General features: G+C 43.8%; 1 protein-coding gene across 1 annotated transcript; it reads left to right on the top strand.

Moving 5' to 3' along the window:
- Window positions 1-1,579: 1,579 nt before the first annotated feature.
- On the top strand, window positions 1,580-21,950 carry LOC107158447 (putative SEC14-like protein 6). The gene is given in 12 exon segments (XM_015504878.2): window positions 1,580-1,648; window positions 3,459-3,534; window positions 9,714-9,757; window positions 11,301-11,360; window positions 11,439-11,627; window positions 12,200-12,295; window positions 14,044-14,104; window positions 14,226-14,309; window positions 21,011-21,117; window positions 21,195-21,334; window positions 21,427-21,596; window positions 21,838-21,950. Coding segments are annotated over 12 exon segments (1,194 nt in total). The 5' UTR covers window positions 1,580-1,594.
- Window positions 21,951-23,907: the final 1,957 nt, after the last annotated feature.

The raw sequence follows: 23,907 nt of genomic DNA, 5'->3' as shown, positions 1-23,907 counted from the left end.
CACATCTTTTTGAACTGTCAGAATTTATAGAATAACAAATTCACAAGCCACTTCAATTTGGCCAGCTTTAATTCACTGAAAATACTCATGGTTCATTTGGTGCCATGCCTGCGGCAATCACAAGCTCTTTGTTTCCATTCCAATCTTTATTACTAATATCTACAGGATGTAAGTCACACATCACACTTTACACAATTATATGTAAGTTACAAAAGGCTAAGAAAGGGGCCTGAGGGTTTCAAGAGGCCACACTGAAAACAAAGGCAGAGAGCAGATACAAATGGAAAAGAATCACCGCAGGTGGTCAGATAAGTTTAGGAACCAGAGAACCTGCTCAGGGTACCAATCTATTCAGGATGGAAGAGCTGTTCAGGAAAGATCCACATGGTAGTTGCTATAGAGTCCGGAGTTCATTGCTTTGTCAACCTCCTGGCAGAATTCACTGGATGGTCTGTTGAGATGACAGGTCAGTGTGTGCCACCTTACCACTCTCTTAAGTGTCTCCCCTTTTATGTGTTCCAGGTGAGGGGATTACATCTGGTGTGTCTGATAAGCTTACAGACATGGTTTGGGTTTCATATGCCCATATATCCATCTGCTTCTAATTTAATTCAGTAAGTTCACAGGTCATCATTTTATCAGCACAATTAATTTATCAGCTTGTGCCTTATGATTATCCTGTGCAGTTTGAGGTTTTTCTTTTCAATAAGCTCTAAATGCCCAACATCTAGTGGTTACCCATTTGTCTAGACAAGTTGCCAAGTCATTCTGTCTTAGCACTTGTACTCAAAATGGAGGAGCTCAGGGTGAACTACTGCTTTATAAAATGAAATAACTTAGAGCTAGGCACTGCTGTTCTATACAGCATGGAGTAATTGCAAGCAAGGCATAACCTGTTCTGTTCTCTGCCTGTAAATGAGTCCTCCCCACCCACTCCCTCACCCCTTATCCTTTACCCTGGTTCCCAGGGCTGGTGTGGCTCAATTCACAGTTAGACACACATATGCTGGGCCTGGAAATTCTCTTTCTCAACCTTGAAGCCACATGCCCCAAGAGCAGTTGCTCCGGACACAGATGATAAATGGAGCCTGGGATATGATCACAAGTGATTTCCATTTTGTCTGTGGTGAGAAGTGGTCTTCCTTGGCTCAAGGAGGCATCTGATGGGACCATAGGAGTAGAAGGTAAGGAACTGAGAGGCAGGGTGGAGGACAGCCTCCATGTGGGTGCCAGCCTCCATGTGGGTGCCAGCCTCCATGTGGGTGCCAACAGTAGTGTCAGTTTCAACATGACCACATCAATGCTGTGAGGCAAGCAACACTTACACTGTCACCATTTTACAAATGAGGTTTTGAATCCAAGCCAGTCTGAGTTCAAGGGCCAGTGTCTCAGGCATCCAGCAAAGAATGAGCCCTGCCAGTCACATCAAGGTAAGAACTATAGGTCCAATAAGAAGGGGCAGGTCTTCTGGACAGAGATAATTGTGGGTGGAGCTGCCAGCTGGGCAAAAGGCAGGCAGTCTGGATGGAACCACAGAGGATGGCCTGAACCCAGGAGCACTGAGCTGGATCCCACCCCTGATACCATAAGCAGCATGAGTGGACAAGTGGGTGACCTGAGCCCATCCCAGGAGAAGTCACTGGCTCAGGTGAGGGGGCAGAGGGAGTGGGAGAGAGTTCTACACCAGCTTCGGTTTTTTCTTCTGCCCCACAAGGGAAAGGACCCAAGGCCCTTGAAGTTCCTCAGGGCTCTGGGTCTCTTTCCAACCCTTAGGATCTTGGTGGCCAGAAGCTACACCAGCCCTAGCCAGTAGAGATATACTGTGAACCCAGTATAGTTAAATTATTACCACTTCAACAAGTAGTCAGTGTAAGATTCATTGTGAATTTTTGTTTTTGTTTTTACTAAGTTTTTGAAATCTTGTATTTTATACTCATAGACCTCAACTCAGACTAGCCATGTTTTAAGCATATATGGCTATTATAGTGGGCAACACAGGTGAGGGCTGCAGGCCCTATGGGGAGAGGCTGGCATGGCAGGTTACATCCTCAGCTACAACCCAAGAGGAAGCATGAACAAAGTACATTTTCCTCTCTATCCTGGGGAGAGTCCCTCAGAGGTTCTCAAGGTCTTTTCTTACATGGCTGTAGGGATCACACACTTCCATGGGCACAGGAGGCCCCAATTCTGCCCTCAAAATTTCAACATTGAGAAAGTGATATTTTGCCCTAGCCAGGAATGAATCCTCTTACAAGACCACTGAAATCAGTGGAGCATGCCTATAATCCCAGTGGCTTGGGAGGCTGAGGCAGGAGAATCACAAGTTCAAAGCCAGCCTCAGCAATTTAGTGAGACCCTAAGTAACTCAGCAAGACCCTGTCTCTAAATATAATATAAAAAAGGTCTGAGGATGTGATCAGTGGTTAAGCACCCCTGGGTTCAATCCCCTGTACCAAAAATAAAACAACAACCAAAACAAAACAAAACAAGAAACTCACTGGGGTCAAGAATAGATCAAAGAAATGCTCATCTTGGTTAAGCATTTAAGCCTGTTTCCTCACTTAGGGAATAGATACAATAGCAGTTCATGTCAGGATTAGTTTATCTCAGAGCTAAACACTCCTTCATGATACTGAAGACAAAAGTTATCAGCTCATTTCAGGTGGGAGACCTGGAGGAGGTTCAGTTTCTCTTTGAAGGCCAAAGAGATAGATACTCAGAAATAGAGAAAGTGACTCAGGCAAGGCCACACTGGGGAAGCTGGCTCTGTCCAGTGCTCTTTCACCTTCCAGATTCATCAGTGTTAAAGGCTGACTTTAGCCATAGTACAGCCAGCAGCATCCATCCAAGAGCAGCACCTCAGCCCTCAGATCCTGTCTGGTGGATGCAGGGCCAGCTGAACTGCCCTGAGCAACTCCTGGGGACCGACTGAGAAGGACTCTCTCCCAGGATGTGCCAAGTCATTCCTTACTTGGGCCTAGATGATGGGCTCTAACCCAAATTCATCCTTAGCCTGCTGGCTCTGCCACTCACTGGCCAGGTGACATTGGGCAAACTGCTCAATCTCTATAGTTAATACTTCTTGCAGCTACTGTGCCACCTGATCTGGCCTGGGAGCTCCTTGATGATAAAGATCAGGTCCCTGAAACAGGCTGTTCCCTATCCCCACATCCCTGAAGGAAAAGTCAGGCTCATGGATCCTTTCCACCTTTAATCCACATGTAATCCTCTCTGAGGGTTTGAGCAGCTAGTTGATTATTATCCCATTTTCCATAGAGAGAAAAAGAATTGCCACAGCTTAACCCAGGTCCTGGCTCTCCCAGCCTTGGTGTATCATCTTCACTCAGGGGCCAGCAAACCCAACAGGCCTGAGGGTGGCTCGCCAGCCCCCTGAAGGCATCGGGGGCACCGTGGAAACTCTTTGATCCCAGTCTTCTTCCCGATGTGTCTGTCCAAAGTTTCAGGTCAATGTCCAGGATGTGCTATCTGCCTTGCCCAATGCTGATGACTCCTTCCTCCTGCACTGGCTCCGAGGTGAGGATAGAGGATGCAGTGGGATGAGAGTCAGGGGCATGTGAAAGGTATCTGTTGCTGGGTAACAAATTACAGTCATCTTTCTGTTTCCACAAGATTGGTTCCAGGACCTCCTGAAGATATCAAAACCCATGGGTGTTCAAGTCCTTCACATAAAATGGCATAGTATTTGCATATAGCCTACTCACCTCTTCCTATATACTTTACATCATTTGTAGATGACTTATGTTACCTAATAAAAATGCAAATGCTATGTGAATGTTTTATTATACTGAGTTATTTAGGGAATAATGACAAGGAAAAAGTTTGTACATGCTCCATGTAGACACAATTTATTTTTTTTCTTCTGTAGCTATTTATTGAATGGATGTAGATAGAACCCAAGGCTAGAGTGAGCTGCTGTACTCCAAAACAGAGCTGTTTTAAACATCTAGGAACATTTATTATCTCCCAGTTTCTGTGGCCAGGATTTATGGGGAGGCTTAGCTGGGAGGTTCTGGTATAGTCTATCATGAGGTTGCAGACAAAATGTTGCTCAAGGCTGCTGTCAAGTGAGGGTTTGATGGGGCTGGATGATCTGCTTCCAAGATGTCTTACATGTCTGGTTAGTCAGTGCTGGCTGTTGGCAGGAGGCCTCAGTTCCTCCTCACAGGAGCCTTTCCAGAAGACAGCTTGAGTATCTGTAGAACAGAGCTGCTGGCTTTCCCACAGTGAATGATTCGAGAGAATGAGGAAAAAATGACTTTGTGATCCCAATGATAACACCATTATGATCATACTCCATAATTTCTGCAGTATCCTATTGGTTATGCAGCTCAGCACTGCTCAGTGTGGGAGGGATCTAAACAGACATGAATACCAGGAGGTGAGGACTACTAACAGCCATCTTGGAGGTGGCTCCCTCAAGGAATAGTATTATTTAACTGCCATATTCATAGCACTAATTCTGTACTAGGAACTGGATAAAGCAATTTTAATTTATTTTTTCCTCCTTTATTTCCTCTTTCTTCTTCTTACACAGCAGCCCAATGAGGTAGAGATTATTATTAGCCTCATTTTTTTTTGATCGGAGGAAACTGTAGTTCAGAGCAATTAAGCTATTTGACGAATTTCACCATGCTTGCAAGTGGCAAATTCGCGTCAGTCTGATTTTAGAGGCTGTCATGTTCACAGCCCAGTTGTGCCAGGAAAGGGTGATAGATTGGTGAGATACCAAAGAAAATACCCAGAGATGGTATGAGGCATAAGGCTTTACTGAGAAATACCTATGAGGAAGGTCCAGGGGTTGTAGTCTGAACACATAACACCTCCATCCCTCAAGGTGTTTTGCCAAGCAGTGCCTCCTCTCCCTCATTGCATTTTGTCCAGTGGTGGCCTGCTGGATGAGTGACATGTTTCCTTTCCACAGTGCCCTCAGTTTCACACCAGTCTCTGCTGAGAGGACAATTTTATAAGTTAGGCAACAGAGACAGTTTGTTTATATGATCAGTATCCCAAGGACCAACTGTTCTGGTGTACATGTAAAAATGACTTTTCTACAGATAACATTAGCTTGCCCTTTCCCCCAGTGTATATGGGAGAAAGACAGTATCCTTCAAGATAATATGTATCTGGATATTCTGGTCCAAGCTTACTCTCATTGTTCTCTTAACTTGGCTAAGTTTTGGAGATCAGAAAGGGGACATTCAGGGATATAGGATATGGGTGTTTTTTTTTTTTTTTTTACTATTACTCTTTTCTTTAAAGGTAATACAGATGCCAATCACTTAATATCTTCTCAGAGAATGAGTCTGGGGAAGAATTTGCATTTGAGATAAATGTTGGAATCCCAGAATCCAAAAGCACAGACAGGAGATCCTTTTATTCTGTGGCTCTGAGAATGTAGCTGTAACTCCCACACAGACTCCTTCTTGATAGAAAGTAAGGTCAGAATTGTTTTCAGGGTCTGTGAGGAAATCATTCTAAACCATGTTAATTATCATGCCTACCCCAACTATTGCAGATTACATAGGGATTCAAATCACTGAATGACAGAGAAAACCTAGTAGGTGATGAATTGTCTTCATAAAATCAGTGAGGGCAACTTGCCTCTAAGCCTGGTGTATTGTTTTATAAGTCATGATACTTTAACCAACAGGATTCCCAGCTCAAGGTCTTCACGAAGGCAGTTTTCTTTACCTAGAATTCCTTTCAAACTTGTGTTTGTCCCTTTCCTCTTACTTGAATGAAATACCAGAGACCAAGTAGCTGATAAAGAAGTGAGGCTTATTTATCTCACAGTTTGAAATTGAAAGTCCCAAATCAGGTGGCACTATCAATTTGATCTCTGGTGAGGAACCTCTTGAATGAGTCATGTCACCGTGGGTGGCACTATGGTGGGAATATATGCAAAGGGAGAGATCACATATGAGACAGGAAGCCAGAGCAAGATTCAGAGAGGATCTTGTTCTTTTACAACATCCCTTTCACAAGAACTAATTGGAGTCCCATGAGAACTTAAATCCTTTCCAAGGATGATACCCCCAATAATTTCCCAGTAGGCTCTACCTCTAGAAGTTTCTACCACCTCTTAACATCATTATATAGGAGACCCAATCTTCCAACACATGAACCCTTGGGAGACAAACCACATCTAAACCACAGAAAAATGGGCTACCAAATCAGAAAAGAATCCCAACTGGAGTCCCAAAGACTGGGTCTAATCACACCTGTGTCTTTTACTAACTGCATAGGACTTGAGACAGATGGCCTCCTTTTATTGGGTCTCAGTTTTCTCATCTCTTTACAAGAAAATAGAGTCTATCTCCTACTCAGCTTTCAGGGTTGTCTTGAGGCCCAAATGAAGTCAAAATGGGAACCAGCCTAAGGTACAAGGGACCAAGTGAAACCACTTGGTTCTCACCAGCCAAGGACACTTAATAGAAATGCTGTTGAATCAGGTTGGAAGTGGAATGAGCCAAGAAGGATAAGTTGACTCTAAGAGAAAGAGAGCTGGGAACTGGCCCAGACAGCTGTTTTCCCAATAAACAGATGAGGAAACTGAGTTCCAATGGAAGGAGGCCACCTGCTCCAGGTCCTATACAGGTCTTCATGACTCTAATCAGGATTCTTTTCTGATTTGATGGAAGTTTTGCTATGGTTTGTCCCCCAAGAGTCCATGTGTTGAAAACCTTCTCAGCCTGCAGAACCTGCTGGGACCTAACTCTCATTTGTTTATAACATCCCCAGATAGTTTTCTGATTATAAAACCAGGACATATTTATCATGGAAAATCTGGAAGGTCTGGGAAAAGGGGCTATCCAAATCACTCATAATTCCGCCATGGTCATGAGGTAAATTTACATGTATCATTTTTTTTAAAGTACCATCAAATTAATACACTCTATATTGTTTTGTTCGATGATGATGATGATGATGATGATGATGATGATGATTTTGCATTTCTGGGGCTTCAAACCAGGAGTGTGAGCTACCACTTAGTTACATCCCAAGCTTTTTTGTTAGGGGGGTTACCAGGTATTGAACCTAGGGACACTTAACCACTGAGCCACATACCCAGCCCTTTTTATTTTTTAAAATATTTATTTTTTTGTTGTGGTTAGACACAATACCCTTATTTATTTATTTTTATGTGATGCTGAGGATTGAACCCAGGGCCTCACATGTTCTAGGTGAGTGCTCTACCGCTAAGCCACAACCCCTGCCCCCCAGCCCTTTTTATATTTTATTTTGAGACAGCATCTCACAAAGTTGCTTAGGTCCTTGCTAAGTTGCTGAGGCTGGCTTTGAACTCAAGATCCTCCTGCCTCAGCCTCCCAAGCCACTGGGATTACAGGCATGTGCCACCATGCCTGGCATCCCAAGCCCTTTTTATTTTTATTTTTTGTATTTTTGGTACCAGGGTTTGAATTCAGGGGCACTTAACCACTGAGCCACATCCCAGCCCTTTTTTGGGTTTTATTTAGAGATGGGGTCTCTCTGAGTCACTTAGTGCCTGCTAAATTTCTGAGGCTGGCTTCAAACTCACTATCTTTGTGTCTCAGCCTTCTGAGCCACTGGGCTTACACATGTGTGCCACCATGCCTAACTTATTTTTTATTTTGAGACAGGGTCTCATTAAGTTGTCCAGGCTCGTCTCAAACTTGCGATCCTCCTGCCTCAGCCTCCTGAGTCATTGGGATTACAGGTGTGCATCACCACACCAGGCTGTTCACCTATTATTTTGAGAACATTACCCCAAGTCACTGAAATTTTTCTTCTTCCTCAGTGTTGTTGTATGACTGCAGAATGTTCTGAAAAGTGACTCTATATGGTTGATTTAAAAGACCCCCACTTGGCAGCCCTTGATTCTCAGCAAGACAAAGTTGGCCTCATCTGCTCCATGGACCAGTTGAACTACATATTTAAATATTGAAGAGTGACTAGTTGCTACAGTCTTGATTCAGAATGTCCCCCAAAGACCCATGTGTTAAAGGGTTAGACCTCAGATTGGTGCTACTGGCAGGTAGTGGAACCCTTAAGAGGTGGGGCCTTGTGGGAGGTCCTCTGGTCCTTGGGCACATGGCCCACTCCTTTTCTCTTTTGCTTCCTGGCCATGAGGAGAGCAGTTTTGCTTCTCTATCTGCTTCTGCCTGATGTGCTGCCCTCCTACCAAAGGCCTAAAAAACAATAGGTCTGCCTTATCACGGAGGGTAACCTCCAAGACTGTGAGCCAAAATAAACGTTTTCTCTTTATAAGTTGATTATCTCAGGGACTTGTTAAAGTAATAGAAAGCTGAGTCACACTGACAGTGAAAAGCACTATTATTTTTTTTTAAATTTAAATTACAGTAGAACTTTCTGAACATAGTCACATCATAAAAATCTATATATTAATTCATCTTATCGTTTCTAATAGTCATATAGTATTTCACAGTATAGAGGGACCCTCCATTTATTTAACCAGTTCCCTAGAGCTGGACATTCAGGTTGTTTCCATTTTTTTTTTATTACAAATACTTCAGAAGGGATAACATTGTACACTTCCCTTCTGCACATATATGCAAATGCTTTTGTCAGGGGATCCTAAGAAGTAGGGCTTTTGGGTAATGGACAGCCTTAATTGAGAGGTAAGGAAACTGCACTACAAGAGAGAAAAGATTGTCCCGAAGTCATACTGAAGGTTGGTAACAATATTGGAAAATAAGTTTTGATTTGTACTCTTTATGTATTTTAAGTTATTCACAACTTAAACCAGTGGTTCTCAAAATATGCTCCAGGAAACCCAAAGTGTTCCAAGATCTTTCTGGATCATTAGTTCCTAATGTCTTAACTATTTTTTTTTTAATTTTTTCAGTTGTAGATGGACATGATACCTTTTTTTTTATTTTTTATTTTTATATGGTACCAGGGATCAAACCCAGTGCCTCATGCATGCTAAACAAGCGCTCTACCACTGAGCCACAACCCCCACCCTTAACTATTTTCTTAATAACTCTCTAACATTATTTGCATTTTTCATTCTTGTTTTCTTATACCAGATTTTCCAGAGGCTCCGCGATGTGAAATAACATCATTGCTTTGAACAAAAGGGAATATGTGTTTATGAATTCTTGTATTTAAAAAATTCTCAATTTTAACTTCTAATATGGTAAATATGGGCAGATACAATCCAAATGAACTTAAGCTCATTGCCATCTTTGATGATTTTTAAGTACATAAAGGGTTTCTGAGGCCAAAAAGTTTGTGATTTGCAGATTTAAACAATTCTCAGCCACAAGATTTGGAGGGTCTGCTTTCTCACTGACTTTTCTGGAACAACAGGAAAAGGGCCCCCAAGATCCTGGCAGTAGCGGTGGATATGGCAGGGACTTAATTTTCTGTTTCTTTGGATACCTTCTTTTCTTACCTTCCTCCTGGCTAGTGGTTTCACTTCCCACCACTTCCAAGGCCCAGAGAGGGACATTTCCACCATCATCAGCCTAGGGAACCAAGTGGTCTGAACCAAATTTTCCTGGGACTCAGGAAGGGTACGTTGGTTCTTGCTTGAGCCCCCTGTGCCTCCAGGTGTGGATATCAGGGTGCTCTGAATAAGAGGAGACAAAACTAGCCTGGAGAGTGGGGCAGGGAGGGCTGCTCTTTCCTGATGCCCAAAGCAAGCCTTAGGATTCTATAGTCATGGTCCTGTCCTCTTGTTGCAGCTCGGAGCTTTGACCTGAAAAAATCAGAGGACATGCTGCGGAAGGTGAGTGCAATATCCTCCAGCCTAGCCTGGTCCTGCTTCTTATTTCAAGCCTTATATCAAGACACAAATTCACTCTTTCATTCATTCAGCATTTATTCAGTCCTGACAGTAAACCTGGCTCTGTGCTAGGAGAAGAGTGAGGTGACAGGAAGAGAGAGAAAAAAGAAAACAGATGAACAAATAAACTAGACAAATAAGAGAATTCCTGAGAGTGGGAAGTACAATGAAAACAGTAAAACAGGAGAGATGGAGAGAGGGAAGGAGGGAGAAAGGGAGGAAGGAAGGAAGGAAGGAAGGAAGGAAGGAAGGAAGGAAGGAAGGAAGGAAGAAGGGTTGGTCATGGGTATGTCATTTGGGGCATGAATGCCCCAAAGGAGGCAGGCATGTGAAGAGAAGAAGCAGAAGGCACAATCCAAGAGCCTCCAGAAGTACAGGGAGGTCACATTGTAGAGAACAATGAGAGAGACAAGGCTGCATGGGTGATCCAGGCCCATCAGCCATGCCCTGCAGGCTTCCTTCCATAGAGAGTCTAGGTTTTTTGTCTAAAAGGGACTAGAGTCCAAGGAATAGAGTTTGACTTTTTTTTTTAATTTTTAATTGATTTTTTAAAAAATAAATGATAGCAGAATGCATTACAATTCTTATTACACATACACAGCACAATTTTTCATATCTCTGGTTGTATACAAAGTATGTTGATACCAATTCATGTCTTCATACATGTACTTTGGATGATGATGTCCATCACATTTCACCATCCTTGTTAACCCCCTGCCCCCTCCCTTCCCCTCCCACCTCTCTGCCCTATTTACAGTTCATCTATTCCTCCCATGCTCCCCCTCCCTACCCCACTATGAATCAGTCTCCTTTATATCAGAGAAAACATTTGGCATTTGTTTTTTTGGGGGGATTGGCTAACTTCACTTAGCATTATCTTCTCCAACTCCATACATTTACCTGCAAATGCCATGATTTTGTTCTCTTTTATTGCTGAGTAATATTCCATTGTGTATATATGCCACATTTTTTATCCATTCATCTACTGAAGGACATCTAGGTTGGTTCTACAGTTTAGCTATTGTGATTGTGCTGCTATAAACATTGATGTGGCTGTGTCCCTGTAGTATGCTGTTTTTAAGTCCTTTGAGGATAGCCCACTGAGTAGAGGGATAACTGGGTCAAATGGTATTTCAATTCTCAGTTTTCCAAGGAATCTCCGTACTGTTTTCCATATTGGCTAACTTTTGCTCCCGTACTGTTTTCCATATTGGTTGGCCATGGGATAGGTGGAACAGACAGAGCAAATGGAGGATGCAGGGAGAGAATCAAGCCTCACCTGGCCCTTTCTGGATCTTTTCTTCCTTTTCCCTCTCAGAATGGTATCCCCTTCTGTACCCATCCTCAGTTCTATGTAGGTGGGGTCTGAGAATGCTCTAATTGGCCCCTAGTTGTTGCAGGAAGAAGGACCTGGCCTGATATCCCCAGGTCTCTGTAGAAGCCTTTGAGACAAGCCAAGTCTTAAGCCCCTGTCCTGTCTCCGCAGCACATGGAGTTCCGGAAGCAACAGGACCTGGACAACATCCTTGCATGGCAGCCTCCTGAGGTGTGTCTCCCTCAAACCTGCCCCTGCTCCCCAGACCCTCAACCCAAGACCCTGAGCCCCCTTCTTGTGGTCATCCAGGTGGTCAAGATATAGGGCGCTAATAGCATCTGTGGCCATGACCGTGAGGGTGGCCCTCTCTGGTACCACATCGCAGCAGGCCTGGACGTCAAGGGCCTCTTCCTCTCCACCACCAAACAGGATCTGCTCAGGGACAAATTCCAGAACTGTGAGCTGCTCCTGCACCAATGTGAACTGCAGACTCAGAAGGTGTGAGCACCTGCCATCCCCCCACCCCCGCCACACACACGGCCTGCTGCCCGGCACCCTCAAGGCTGCCCCACAGCATCCATGCACCTTCCCATATTCTGGACCCACATCCAGAATCTGCCTCCCAAAGCTCCTTGACTCCTGTGCTCCTAGTAGCACCCAGGATGGAATGAGAGGCCAAAGATCTACCCAAGGCCACAAAACACATGGCTGAGCTAGAACTCATTCCTCTCCTGACTGTCCCCAGGGTTGTGCTCAGCCTCTGGGCTAACCCGCCCTCTGCAGCCTCATTTGAAGAGGGAGATATCTCATTCCCCCTATACAGAGAAGGGAACTGAGACACAGTGATTTGCCTTATAGTGGACGGATGAAGAAGGCAGGCCTTGGGCCATTCTGGTTCTGGCCTTGCTTAGAATAGCCCCTTCTCTGCACCTCTCTCCTTGACATGAAACCTCCAAGCCAGGAAAAACCAAGACAAACCAATGCCCTAGGATTAAGCCTAGCCCTGTCTTGGCTGGGACATGGGGGACACTGACTCTCACAGACACTCATCTCCTGATATTATCTTGCAGTTGGGAAAGAAGGTGGAGAAAATCACAGCCATTGTTGATTTGGAGGGGCTGAGCCTGCGGCATTTGTGGAAGCCAGGAGTGGAGTTTGCTCAGGAAGTGAGGTGATCCCTTTCCTCCTCCCCAGCAGGATTCCAGGTGGCCCAAATACCGGGCCTTTCCCTCTCCAATTGTTGATGTGGGTGGTCCTCCTGTCTCCCATTGCCAGGTAAGTATCCACCCAAGCATTGGCAGCAATGTGTCAAAGCCACAGTCCTGCATTGAGACTTGGCATCCCAAAGTCACCATCTGGTACCCAACAGGTCACAATGAAGTCTATCCCAGACCTACCAGGGGACCTGTGGATGCCTTCCTTTTTCATACTCCCATCTCATTCCCAGATACCCACTGATCTTCCTCTCCCCAGGAGCTGCCCACCCCCCCAGCTTCAAGCCTCTGACATTCTTTGTTGCTTCTTTCCTGGGAGTTAGTAGGTGCTAGGGGCTCTGAGGAGGGAAGGAAAAGTGAGTAGAGGCCTGGGCCACAGAAGCAGAAGTTTTACTTTTCCTTTCTTTTTGTTTCACTCGGGATAGCAAAGAACCTAAATTAAACTTTTTTTTTTTTGTAATGGCTTGATTAGTATTCTTACTATCTGTTTAAAGAAAAGGCCCCAAAAACATTGTATGAAATGAAATCCAGCTGAACAAAAAAGGGATGTTCCTCCACTTAAAACGATTCTACTTCATGATCATTCGGTTTTACCATGGTGCAAAAGCAATAGGCATTCATTGGAAACTGTCCTTCAAGTTTTGAATTTGGATCTTTTCCTGGGCTGGTGATATGGGATACAGTATTCTTGTGATGCTGAGTTGTGTGAGCCACAGTTCCCAGTCAGTCCTGCGATCACAAGGGGAAACAACTCTCGCTCTGTGCTGCTAAGCCAGGGTGTCCTGCACCTTAGGTGGATTCAATGCATTTTTCCTTAGGGTATATTCAGCTTACATAGGGTTTATCTAGATGCAACCCCATTGTAAAGTCAAGAAGCTTCTGTAGATGAAACATCCAGAATAGTCTAAGCACAAGAGACAGAAAGTCTACTCATGATTGCCTTGGGTAGAGGGAAGGAGAATGGGAAGTTACTGTTCATGGGTACAAGATTTCCTTTGGGTCAGTTAAAAATGTTCTGGAGCTAGATAGCAGTGATGGTTGCACATGTGACTAAAAGCTACTGAATTTTACACTTGGATAGGGTAAGATGTATGATATGAAAATAACTTAATTTTAAAAAACATGCCTTGCAATTTTGAATATTATACAGCAAGTCTGTCTCAGTCCTGAAGTTGAACTATTGTCTGAGTCATAGGGGAGGGAGCCTTCTAGAGTCTTGAATGGGAATTTTCTTGTCTGCATGAGTGGGGACCTACCTATCAAGAATATATACCAATGAGATTGGGCGCGGTGGTGCACACCTATAATCCCAGCAGCTTGGGAGGTGAAGGCAGGAGGATCACAAGTTCAAAGCCAGCCTCAGCAATTTAGCAAGGCTTGCTAAGCAACTCAGTGAGACCCTGTCTCTAATAAAATACAAAATAGGGCTGGGGATGTGGCTCAGTGGTCAAGTGCCCCTGAGGTCAATCCCTGGTACCTGAAAAAAAAAAATATATATATATCAATGGCATCAAGGAGATGACTGGGACCAGGACTCAACTGGGAAGTGTGGCTCTACTATGTGCCTGAGCATCTGTGTGCATGTCTTGGATAGCTGGCAGTAAAGGACAACCAAGGGTGTGCCCTCTGGAGCCTTGAGGGTGGGGCAGACATAGGGGATAGTATTTATACACATTTCACTTCTGTCTTTGACTCCACAGTTTCTCTCTGCACTCGAGGCAAATTACCCTGAGATTTTAAAGCATATAATTATTGTGAGACGTAAGTGAATCAACCCATTTGGGGATTGGGGGATGTGGAGGTGATGGGTAGGCACCTGAGACCCCAGGAGAGCCAGTTCCCCCAGCTGACTGCCCAAGGGAGAGCTCTGTGCCTGTTTCAGCCCCCAGCCTGTTTGCCGTGGCCTTCAACCTGATTAAGTCCTACATGAGTAAGGAGACATGCAGGAAGGTGGTGATTCTGGGAGGTGAGTGAGTTGTCTGGGGCCTCCTCTGCAGCCTGGAGCCTGAGCTAGGTTCTGCCCCTCAGCAGACCTGATGGTACCTGCATCTGAGGGCACCAGGCTTTGGGACCCACAGCTTCGTGGCAACTGCTCTGGTAATGTGCATAATAGCAAGAGGGCAAAGGGACCAGGAGGGTCTTCGAGGGTCATCTCCAGAGGCAGGATGGGGGGGGGCCCTGATTTGAGGTTGGGAGTTTTGGATTTAAGGGTTGACTTTGCAACTTACTAGCTGAAGAGAGATGTATCACTTGCTGTGTTTGTCTCAGTTTTCTCATCCATCCATAAAGTGAGGAGAATGAGACCCAGGTTTTTCCAAGTTATACAACTCATTCTATTTAGAAATATGGAAAATTCAGAAATGGATAAGGAAGGAGGGAAAATCTTGTCACTGAAGGAACTACTGGTAACATCTACTGTCTATTTCAAAGGAATATACTTCCAAAAATTAAAATGTGCTTCCCACCTATTACCATTTTGTTATCACTTATCATGTGATAAACATTTTTCCATTTTAGCAAAATTACATTTAGGTTGTATTATTTTTACCATTAGAAACAAATCAAGGAATTCTGGGTTCTAGATGGGGGAAGGAAGCGGTCCAATTCAGTTCTCCACACCGGTCAGACCACAGAGGAGGCCAGCGGCCACCATCTTGGAGGGCTGACGTCACCATCCCTGTTTTCGACTGATCGCAGCTCATTCAGCCATAGAACAGGTAATTTCAGGCTGCCATTCGCCTGCGGCTTGCAGACAAATTACTCAGGCTCAGTGCTAAATAACCCGCGGAAACTGCTTCTCGGAGCCTGCTCTTATCAGAGCATACACCGAGCACGGGCCGAGTTCCGGCTCCCAGAACTGCTCTGGCCCAGGGCTAAGGAGTCCGCGGAAACTGCTTCTTGGTCCGGGTCCTGCTGAGTACTGTGGAGGTAAATACCAACCGAGCCTTCGTGGGCAGTGGCAACAGGACTGAGACGGGGCCTGTGAGGGCCGGTCAGGACTCACCCGTTGCTTTGGTCACCCGGCAAAGGGAACGAAATGCTGCCATTCGCATAGGATACCAACATGGCAGAGATCTGATGTCATCAGAAAGCGGTGGAGGAGAGAACTTCATCAATACCAGCGGCGACAGAAACAGTTGGTCTCCTGGTAGGGAGGGTGAGTCACAGACACCCGAGTCTCTCTCGCTTTGTCGTTGAGCCAGAGGGGAGGAGCCGGGCCGCCGCCAGCGCCCGGAGCAGGCCCAGCGGCTCGCTGGCGTGGTGGTCGTGTGACCCCAATTGGAGAGGGGGCAGAGCGGAGCCGCCACCCGCGCCTGCAAGGTGGGCAGACCTGCTTAATGTTAATGGCTTAAACTCACCAATTAAGAGACACAGGCTAGTAGAATGGATCACAAAACAAGACCCAACAATATGCTGCCTACAGGAGACGCATTTGATAGGAAAAGACATACATAGGCTGAAGGTGAAAGGTTGGGAAAAATCATATCACTCATATGGACTTCGGAAACAAGCAGGAGTGTCCATACTCATATCAAATAAAATAGATTTCAAGCCAAAGTTAATCAAAAGGGATAAAGAGGGACACTACATACTGCTTAAGGGAACCATACACCAACAAGACATAACAATCATAAATATTTATGCCCCAAACAATGGTGCAGCTATGTTCGTCAAACAAACTCTTCTCAAGTTCAAGAGTCTAATAGACCACCATACCATAATCATGGGAGACTTCAACACACCTCTCTCGCCACTGGACAGATCTTCCAAACAAAAGTTGAATAAGGAAACTATAGAACTCAATAACACTATTAATAACCTAGACCTAATTGACATATATAGAGTATACCACCCAACATCAAGCAGTTACACTTTTTTCTCAGCAGCACATGGATCCTTCTCAAAAATAGATCATATATTATGTCACAGGGCAACTCTTAGACAATATAAAGGAGTAGAGATAATACCATGCATCTTATCTGATCATAATGGAATGAAACTGAAAATCAACGATAAAAGAAGGAAGGAAAAAGCATACATCACTTGGAGAATGAACAATAGGTTACTGAATGATCAATGGGTTATAGAAGACATCAAGGAGGAAATTAAAAAATTCTTAGAGATAAATGAAAACACAGACACAACATATCGGAATCTATGGGACACATTGAAAGCAGTTCTAAGAGGAAAATTCATTGCTTGGAGTTCATTCCTTAAAAAAAGAAAAAACCAACAAATAAATGATCTCATACTTCATCTCAAAATCCTAGAAAAAGAAGAGCAAAACAACAGCAAAAGAAGTAGAAGGCAAGAAATAATTAAAATCAGAGCTGAAATTAATGAAATCGAAACAAAAGAAACAATTGAAAAAATTGACAAAACTAAAAGTTGGTTCTTTGAAAAAATAAACAAAATCGACAGACCCTTAGCCATGCTAGCGAAGAGAAGAAGAGAGAGAACTCAAATTACTAGCATACGGGATGAAAAAGGCAATATCACAACAGACACTTCAGAAATACAGAAGATAATCAAAAACTATTTTGAATCCTTATACTCCAATAAATTAGAAGATAGTGAAGGCATAGATAAATTTCTTAAGTCATATGATCTGCCCAGATTGAGTCAGGAGGATATAGACAACCTAAACAGACCAATATCAATTGAGGAAATAGAAGAAACCATCAAAAGACTACCAACTAAGAAAAGCCCAGGACCGGATGGGTATACAGCAGAATTTTACAAAACCTTTAAAGAAGAACTAATACCAATACTTTTCAAGCTACTTCAGGAAATAGAAAAGGAGGGAGAACTTCCAAATTCATTCTATGAGGCCAACATCACCCTGATACCTAAACCAGACAAAGACACTTCAAAGAAAGAAAACTACAGACCAATATCTCTAATGAACCTAGATGCAAAAATCCTCAATAAAATTCTGGCGAATCGGATACAAAAACATATCAAAAAAATTGTGCACCATGATCAAGTAGGATTCATCCCTGGGATGCAAGGCTGGTTCAATATACGGAAATCAATAAATGTTATTCACCACATCAATAGACTTAAAAATAAGAACCATATGATCATCTCGATAGATGCGGAAAAAGCATTCGACAAAGTACAGCATCCCTTTATGTTCAAAACTCTAGAAAAACTAGGGATAACAGGAACATACCTCAATATTGTAAAAGCAATCTATGCTAAGCCTCAGGCTAGCATCATTCTGAATGGAGAAAAACTGAAGGCATTCCCTCTAAAATCTGGAACAAGACAGGGATGCCCTCTCTCTCCACTTCTGTTCAACATAGTTCTCGAAACACTGGCCAGAGCAATTAGACAGACGAAAGAAATTAAAGGCATCAAAATAGGAAAAGAAGAACTTAAATTATCACTATTTGCAGATGATATGATTCTATACCTAGCAGACCCAAAAGGCTCTACAAAGAAACTATTAGAGCTAATAAATGAATTCAGCAAAGTGGCAGGATATAAAATCAACACGCATAAATCAAAGGCATTCCTGTATATCAGCGACAAATCCTCTGAAATGGAAATGAGGACAACCACTCCATTCACAATATCTTCAAAAAAAATAAAATACTTGGGAATCAACCTAACAAAAGAGGTGAAAGACTTATACAATGAAAACTACAGAACCCTAAAGAGAGAAATAGAAGAAGATCTTAGAAGATGGAAAAATATACCCTGTTCATGGATAGGCAGAACTAACATCATCAAAATGGCGATATTACCAAAAGTTCTCTATAGGTTTAATGCAATGCCAATCAAAATCCCAACGGCATTTCTTGTAGAAATAGAGAAAGCAATCATGAAATTCATATGGAAAAATAAAAGACCCAGAATAGCAAAAACAATGCTAAGCAGGAAGTGTGAATCAGGCGGTATAGCGATACCAGACTTCAAACTATACTACAGAGCAATAGTAACAAAAACAGCATGGTACTGGTACCAAAACAGGCGGGTGGACCAATGGTACAGAATAGAGGACACAGAAACCAATCCACAAAACTACAACTATCTTATATTTGATAAAGGGGCTAAAAGCATGCAATGGAGGAAGGATAGCATCTTCAACAAATGGTGCTGGGAAAACTGGAAATCCATATGCAACAAAATGAAACTGAATCCCTTTCTCTCGCCATGCACAAAAGTTAATTCAAAATGGATCAAGGAGCTTGATATCAAATCAGAGACACGCCGTCTGATAGAAGAAAAAGTTGGCTACGATCTACATACTGTGGGGTCGGGCTCCAAATTCCTCAATAGGACACCCATAGCACAAAAGTTAATAACTAGAATCAACAAATGGGACTTACTCAAACTAAAAAGTTTTTTCTCAGCAAAAGAAACAATAAGAGAGGTAAATAGGGAGCCTACACCCTGGGAACAAATCTTTACTCCTCACACTTCAGATAGAGCCCTAATATCCAGAGTATACAAAGAACTCAAAAAATTAGACAATAAGAGAACAAACAACCCAATCAACAAATGGGCCAAGGACCTGAACAGACACTTCTCAGAGGAGGACATACAATCAATCAACAAGTACATGAAAAAATGCTCACCATCTCTAGCAGTCAGAGAAATGCAAATCAAAACCACCCTAAGATACCATCTCACTCCAGTAAGATTGGCAGCCATTATGAAGTCAAACAACAACAAGTGCTGGCGAGGATGTGGGGAAAAGGGTACACTTGTACATTGCTGGTGGGACTGCAAATTGGTGCAGCCAATTTGGAAAGCAGTATGGAGATTTCTTGGAAAGCTGGGAATGGAGCCACCATTTGACCCAGCTATTCCCCTTCTCGGTCTATTCCCTAAAGACCTAAAAAGAGCATGCTACAGGGACACTGCTACATCGATGTTCATAGCAGCACAATTCACAATAGCAAGACTGTGGAACCAACCTAGATGCCCTTCAATAGACGAATGGATAAAAAAAATGTGGCATTTATACACAATGGAGTATTACTCTGCATTAAAAAATGACAAAATCATAGAATTTACAGGGAAATGGATGGCATTAGAGCAGATTATGCTAAGTGAAGCTAGCCAATCCCTAAAAAACAAATGCCAAATGTCTTCTTTGATATAAGGAGAGTAACTAAGAACAGAGTAGGGTCGAAGAGCATGAGAAGAAGATTAACATTAAACAGGGATGAGAGGTGGGAGGGAAAGGGAGAGAGAAGGGAAATTGCATGGAAATGGAAGGAGACCCTCAGAGTTATACAAAAGTAGATACAAGAGGAAGTGAGGGGAAAGGGAAAAATAATACAAGGGGGACAAATGAATGTCAGTAGAGGGGGCAGAGAGAGAAGAGAGGAGGGGAGGGGAGGGGAGGGGGGATAGTAGAGGATAGGAAAGGCAGCAGAACACAACAGACACTAGTATGGCAATATGTAAATCAATGGATGTGTAACTGATGTGATTCTGCAATCTGTATATGGGGTAAAAATGGGAGTTCATAACCCACTTGAATCAAAGTGTGAAATATGATATATCAAGAACTATGTAATGTTTTGAACAACCAACAATAAAAAATTTTAAAAAAAGAAACAAATCAATAGTGAATATCTTTATAGATTTTTGTACACAACCACATTTTTTCCATTGTATAAAAACAAGAGGGATTTTTTTTTCTTCCTTCAAAGAAAAACACTTATTAGGACCTATGGTACCTTTAACAATGTTGTGCTCCATGCATAATGCATAATTTAACTTCACCAACTATGCATGAATGTGCTCATTTCTCTACACTCTTGTCAAAATTGTGCATTAATAATTTAAAAGACTCTGGCCATAATTATTATTTTTTACATTGGATTTCTTTTATGACTTGTGTTGTTGGACTTTTTCAAATTGGTTATTTGAATTTCTTGTTTTTTGCCTCCTGTGGTCTCATACCCCTTTTCTAGAGAAGTATTTTCTTGTTTATTTATAAGTGCTCTTTATATATTAAGTACATTGACTAATCCTGGCATATTTATGGCACACATTTTCCCCAGTTCATATTTGTCCTATTATCTGATTTTTAACTTAGTGCTATGTTTTCATGTCAAATTTGGGGGATTTTTCCCTTTGATTATTTCATCACTTTTATGCTTCAGCAGTCCATTTCTGTACCATGGTATGTTAGGTATTCACTTCTGCTTTCTTTTACTTTGTTCCTGCAATGCCTTTGTTCCTTTGGGGTGAACAAACTTGATAGGAATTGTTACAAGCTTGGCCTGAGGTTGCTAGAAACCTCTGAGAGCCAAGAGCAGGGAATGACTGAATGTAGTTCAGTCTCTAAGGGATGGCAAAACCTAGGTCACGGTCTCCCTGTCCTAGACCCCAGGCTTCAGAAGTTGCTAGTCTGACTCCCTGTCAAGACAATCAATGAGCCAACACCTGGACAGGTCAGGCCTAGAGGGGCAGTGAGAATGGTGCAGGCCTGGAGCAGGAATTAGTCACAGAAGCACATGCTGAGTTCCAAGCCTAGGCCCAGAGCTACTCAGCTTCCATCCCTAGAGACAGGATTGCTCCTGGGAATGAAGACCAGAAGCACTCCAAGGAGAGGGGAACACATGGATATAGGTCAAAACTGGGCTGGGTCCCCTTTGCCATCCCTGAGCCCCTTGGAGGCTCCCTCTTGTTCCCATACAGACAACTGGAAGCAGGAGCTGTCAAAGTTCATCAGCCCCGACCAGCTGCCTGTGGAGTTTGGGGGGACTCTGACTGACCCTGATGGCAACCCCAAGTGCATAACTAAGGTATGGAGTGCCCAGAGGATGGGGACAGAGGGGAGACCACCGTGGCCTAGTGTCTACTCACCCACCTTCACCCACAGATCAACTACGAGGGTGAGGTGCCCAAGAGCTACCACCTGTGCAAGCAGGTGAGGATGCAGTATGAGCACACAGTGACCGTGGGCCGTGGCTCCTCCCAGCATGTGGAAAATGAGATCCTGTTCCCAGGCTGTGTGCTCAGGTAGGGACAGCGACCGCTCCACACCTGGGTGCAACTGGAAGAGGCTCCAGAGCCTGGGCAGGAGGTCATCAGTGGGGCTCTGTCTGTTGCAGGTGGCAATTTGCATCAGATGGTGGAGACATTGGCTTTGGGGTTTTCCTGAAGACCAAGATGGGGGAGCGGCAGAGGGCTGGGGAGATGACAGAGGTGCTGCCCAGCCAGCGCTACAATGCCCACCTGGTGCCTGAGGATGGGAGGCTCACCTGCCTCAAGACTGGTGTCTGTGAGTGTTGGCAGGAAACAGCTCCACCTGGAGGTGGGGGCAGGGGAGGAGTCTTCAAAGGTCATCCAGGTCTTCCCACCAGGTAAGGGCCCCTGGTTCTGATAGACACAGTGTGGGACTGGCTCTGGGCTCTCAGCCCTAGCAATGGTTCCCTGGCTGGGCACCCACACATGTATTTACCACCATGGAGGGCAGGGTCCCAGATGGAGCATCCTGTCTGAATGTCTATTGCTCACTGCAGATGTCTTAAGGTTCGACAACACCTACAGCCTGGTTCATTCTAAACACATCAGCTACACCGTGGAAGTGCTACTCCCAGACCAAACCTTCATGGAAAAGGTGGAGAAATTCTAGGCAAATCTTTCGGTTCCACATCCTCCTCTTTGATCTCTGAATCCTCAGTGAGTTCATGGCCTTCCCTGGTCAGACCCCTGTCCAACCTCTCCAGAAATAGGGATCCCACTCTAGCAGGTTGCAGCCTTGCCATCACAACTGGCCTCTTCCTCAGGAGCTGTTGGGGTGGTGGTCTAGTGGAGGCCAGGTGGTCCAACAAAGCAACATAGATACTCTATCCTTACTCCTATCTCTTATGATCTTGAACTCTGAATCAAAAACCCCAGGCCTTTTTCTATGAACTGATACTGAGAAATGAGTTGCCATTCTAAAATAAAGTATATCAGTAGAAAATTGGAGGTATAGTGGGATGAAAAGATTGATAAATGATTTTCATTGAAAAACTAGTTTAGTTTTTCAATGAGGGGCATAGTTCAGTGGTACAGTGCTTGCCTAGCAGACACAAAGCCCTGGATTCAATCCCCAGCACCAAAAAAAAAAAAAAAATTATGACTCAGTTCTGATAAGGGGAGATGCTATACCATGGTAGACAACATGTTCAGCCATGAGATGTAAAGAAAGGAAAAAACTCGAGCCAAGAGCATTTATTATGACTTCAATGGGAAGGAATGGGCCAGGTAGGGCAAGCAGGCTTACGATTTGCTAGTCTGAATACTTTTAGTATACTCTTGAGTACAATCCTTAATCATCTGGTACCTGGTCCTGGTCCTGGGATAATTAAGGCAGATGGATAGTGGCCCAGAGAGTGAGACCCTGGGAAAGGAGATGGTTGGAATGTGAGCTTATATCACTTGGTTTGTATTTGGAAAGCTTGCTTGTGGACATGTTGTTTACTCTCTAGGAATTGGTTAACACTTGGAGGGACAGTCCTTCCAAGGTCAACAAGGCCCCAGGTGTCAAAGCATCAGAATACTGAACATGAATGACATGATTAACACAGTACCCATTATGTGGTTGTACAATCAGTTTCTAATGCAAATCCAACCTCACAGCTTTCCCATCTAGAAAGAACTTTGGAAGTCAATTCCATCTTCCATATATATTCTTACTCCCAGTGTTACGGCCTCTGAAAATTTTTCTACCCTCTGGGTCTCCAAGCTTCTGATTGCAATTTTAGCCTAAGTCTGAAACTCGCTGAGTATGAGGACCCACAATGCTACTAGGATAGCATTGTCCTGCCATCAAGCCTCTTTGCATCTGGCAGTGTCGTGCCATTAACAGAGATTCTGACCAAGCATCACCCCTGCTGCCACCGCTGTGTGCACAATGTTGCCCTAGCTTGTCCTCAATGTCCAGTCATTTGTCAAAGTATTTCCCTAATTGGCCATTTTCCAGAAATTCTGGCCCCAAGTGGAAATGTGGCCCTTCAGTAGGCCTTATTCTCAGAGATTCCACATTGGCTCACCATCCACCCTTACTTAACAATCTATTGCAAAATTTTGACAGCAAGTTTACTCAGTGGATTCTGAAATCTGATGGCTGGTTCCTTTATCTTCCTTGATTCTGATATGCTCATACCCACCATATTCCCCTGCACAGATGGCACCAAGGAGCAGGGCACATGCCTGAGGGCTGCAACCTAGCTGTTGAAGGGAGGGCACTGGGAGGCAAAGGTGAAGACAGAAAGGTCTCTCTGCCTCTGGCCCTTTGGCCCCATGATCTGCTCCAGCCCCACAACTTCCACAGGCTGATGGCTAGTGCTCACAACTGGTCCTGGCTACTTCCTCTCCTTCCCACTATCCTCCAACCCAAGCCTCCACTCAGCCTTCACCAGCCCTTATCCCTATCTTTGCTTAATCTGTCCTTCCTACCCAAAAGGCCCACCATTTCTGATGTCCAAATTTTCTGATTCAGCAATTCAATTATGCTGAATCAGAATTAGGATGCACAGGTGACCCATAATTTGAACCAGTGAGATTATCCCTTTTTAATTGCTTAATTCATTGAGCTTTGACAA

Source organism: Marmota marmota, unplaced genomic scaffold (assembly GCF_001458135.2).
Source record: "Marmota marmota marmota unplaced genomic scaffold, marMar, whole genome shotgun sequence".
In the NCBI taxonomy this organism is placed as follows: Eukaryota; Metazoa; Chordata; class Mammalia; order Rodentia; family Sciuridae; genus Marmota; species Marmota marmota.
Note: the sequence above shows the minus strand (reverse complement) of the source record. Positions and strands in the feature narration are given on the sequence as shown.